Source organism: Limulus polyphemus, unplaced genomic scaffold (genome assembly GCF_000517525.1).
Source record: "Limulus polyphemus unplaced genomic scaffold, Limulus_polyphemus-2.1.2 Scaffold828, whole genome shotgun sequence".
NCBI lineage: Eukaryota > Metazoa > Arthropoda > Merostomata > Xiphosura > Limulidae > Limulus > Limulus polyphemus.
Genome location: NW_013666438.1, coordinates 317,895 through 320,892, shown reverse-complemented (window position 1 = coordinate 320,892; position 2,998 = coordinate 317,895). Strand labels below are relative to the sequence as shown.

Below are 2,998 nucleotides of genomic sequence, written 5' to 3'. Positions count from 1 at the left end.
ATATATACACACATCAGGGATATAGTTATTCATAAGGTTTCCCTAAAAGTTTCTTGTTGGTTGCTAGGGTAACATTCCCACTATGATGTCTCTAGTGAGTATGTACCTGTAATCAAAACATCGCTAGAAATATGTGCTGTTATTCCTTGTGAGAACTTAAAATTATAGTTATTTTTGCCAGTTATCAAAATGAAAGGCTTTTGCTTATACTTCTTAGTAGTATAAATATATACCGTGTTGTTGCTGTTGGGCTTAGGATTCTTCTACAGTAAATGACTCTAATTTTTTTTCAAAAACGTTTAGGCGCTCGCCTCTCAATCTGAGGGTCGCGGATTCGAATCCCAGTACCGCCAAACATGCTCGATCTTTTATGTGACGGTTAATCCCGCTATTCGTTGGTAAAAGAGTAGCCCAAGAGTTGGCGGTGGGTGGTTATGACTAGCTGCCTTCCCTCTATTCTTACACTGCTAAATTAGGGACGGCTAGCGAAGATAGCCCTCGTGTAGCTTTGCGCGAAATTCAGAAACAAACAAACCACGTAATAAATGAAAGATTTCTGGTTACAATGAGAATAATATATCAGGTACCACGTAATAAATGAAATATTTCTGGTTACAATGAGAATAATATATCAGGTATCACGTAATAAATGAAATATTTCTGGTTACAATGAGAATAATATATCAGGTATCACGTAATAAATGAAATATTTCTGGTTACAATGAGAATAATATATCAGGTATCACGTAATAAATGAAAGATTTCTGGTTACAATGAGAATAATATATCAGGTACCACGTAATAAATGAAAGATGTCTGGTTACAATGAGAATAATATATCAGGTATCACGTAATAAATGAAATATTTCTGGTTACAATGAGAATAATATATCAGGTACCACGTAATAAATGAAATATTTCTGGTTACAATGAGAATAATATATCAGGTACCACGTAATAAATGAAATATTTCTGGTTACAATGAGAATAATATATCAGGTACCACGTAATAAATGAAATATTTCTGGTTACAATGAGAATAATATATCAGGTATCACGTAATAAATGAAAGATTTCTGGTTACAATGAGAATAATATATCAGGTACTGTTTTGATGAAAGAGTTAGCACAAAGGATCAGATATAAAGTGTAGTATACTTAAAATAAGACCCAAAACTCAAGCGCTTTCGAATAGTTTACTGTTCTTCTTCAGGAGAACAAAGAAGAAGAATAGTAAACAATATTAGATATTATGAACACTCTCATCATAAATTCATACATCGTTTTTATTTAGGAACACGAGTATCTTTGGCAGAATGCTATCTGAGCAAAAGCATTCTGACGTTACATATGTCTTTGGGAGAATAGTTTTATTGTTGTTTCCAAAAAATAAATTTATGAAATACATTTTCAGATTTTGAACAAAATGAACATACTCAAGCACTGAAAAAGTATGATATTTAGATGTTTAAGAATCTCAATCCCTAAATTATACAAGTAGTAACCAAAGAATTAATTACTGGTATGGAATATCCTGCATTTTTTCAGTGTTATCTAATTTTAAGGAAAGAGCCTCACTGGCAACCGTCTTGATTAAAAAGGGAACTTTCAAAATTATGTTTACGATTTAGGGGATACATCTTATGAAACTTGCCTTTTTCAGCCCTTCTTCTTTCAATTCAAGGATGTCAAGTGAAACGCTGGTTCGCATCCCGTTTTGGTCGAATTCAACTAATCCTGTGAGACCTTTAAATTTTACCTACCACATACAAAAAAAAACAGAGTGAATTCATATGAAGAAACGATTAATGACAATAATATACATATTCAGCTATTTCATAAATGAAAAGCTAAAAACAACAGTATTTTTTTTTATTCTTTCTATATTCAAAAATGACTATATCACTGTCACTTACTCTTCTGGCCAAAGGTACCTGCAAAACACAGTCTACTTTCGCATGGTTAGGCTTAACCGTCTTTTGTAATTTTTCAATACATTCTTGAATTTCTTTCCACATTGCTTACTTACTCTTTTAAAGAATAGGTATCCTAAAAATTTACACTTGTATCCAATAACGAGCTTTTTCATAGCCTCTGCACGTGATATGCTATGAACTTGTGTAAAAAATATGATGCAATAAACCGTATTTACCAATTTTTTTAAATAATCAAATAGCCTAATTTTAATGAGCTAATGTAAGATGTAGTGTAACATTTATTTGTTTTATTTTCTTAACAGCTTCAGTTATCAATATCAAACAATTTTTTAGATTAATAAAACACCACTTACAACTGAACTGAGTGTCAAGTTATTTGGTAAAACGTCTACTGTAGCAAGTGTAATGTTTCGCCCAATACGCACAAGAATGTTCATTCATATAATCTTAATTATAAGGATGTATTTAGAAAAGAAGTTGTAATACGTTAATTAATTATTTACATTCGTGACTTTTTATCTGTGTTAAGACATAAATAACTTTCATCTGTTATTCTAAATATTAAATAGTACGTTGGATCATTCATAATCTAGACGTGCTGTGTAAAAGTACTTCGTCAAAAACAAATAACCGGGACAGATATCATTCCTACCTTTTTCATAGTACTTAAAAGCAAACTTCCTTGCTTCCAGGGTTGTGGTTTATCACAGAATATCTTCTGGTTACGAACTGTTTGGTAGTAGCTTATGTTATGTAGGCTCAGAGCAAACACTTTTAGTGCATCGTAGACCAAAGCAGCCTGTGTCTACAATCCATAAGGAAATATATTAACACATGATATGATACATTTAGATTGAGTTAAAGATAGTTGTATGCATATACTTGTTAACAAAAATTGCATCTTGAAAACACTGTAATAGACAACAAGACTTACAAATGTTTATCTCAGTAAAATTATCGATAATAAACAATCACGTGTTAACATTTTATAGAAAACCTGCATCAATTACAGTTACATTTTGTTATATATGTATATATATATATATATATATACATATATA

General features: G+C 31.1%; 1 protein-coding gene across 5 annotated transcripts in view; it reads right to left on the bottom strand.

Moving 5' to 3' along the window:
• The window catches only part of LOC106460751 (glutamate receptor ionotropic, kainate 2-like), a 24,110-nt gene that overhangs the window by 17,310 nt on the left and 3,802 nt on the right, over window positions 1–2,998 (bottom strand). For all 5 annotated transcript variants that reach the window (XM_022387524.1, XM_022387525.1, XM_022387523.1 and 2 more), the window contains exons 5-6: window positions 2,590–2,742; window positions 1,655–1,759 (exon numbers count right to left, since the gene is read on the bottom strand). In XM_022387524.1, coding sequence (XP_022243232.1) covers window positions 1,655–1,759; window positions 2,590–2,598 — 114 coding nt within the window. In that variant the 5' untranslated portion in view covers window positions 2,599–2,742. The remainder of the gene's footprint in view (window positions 1–1,654; window positions 1,760–2,589; window positions 2,743–2,998) is intronic.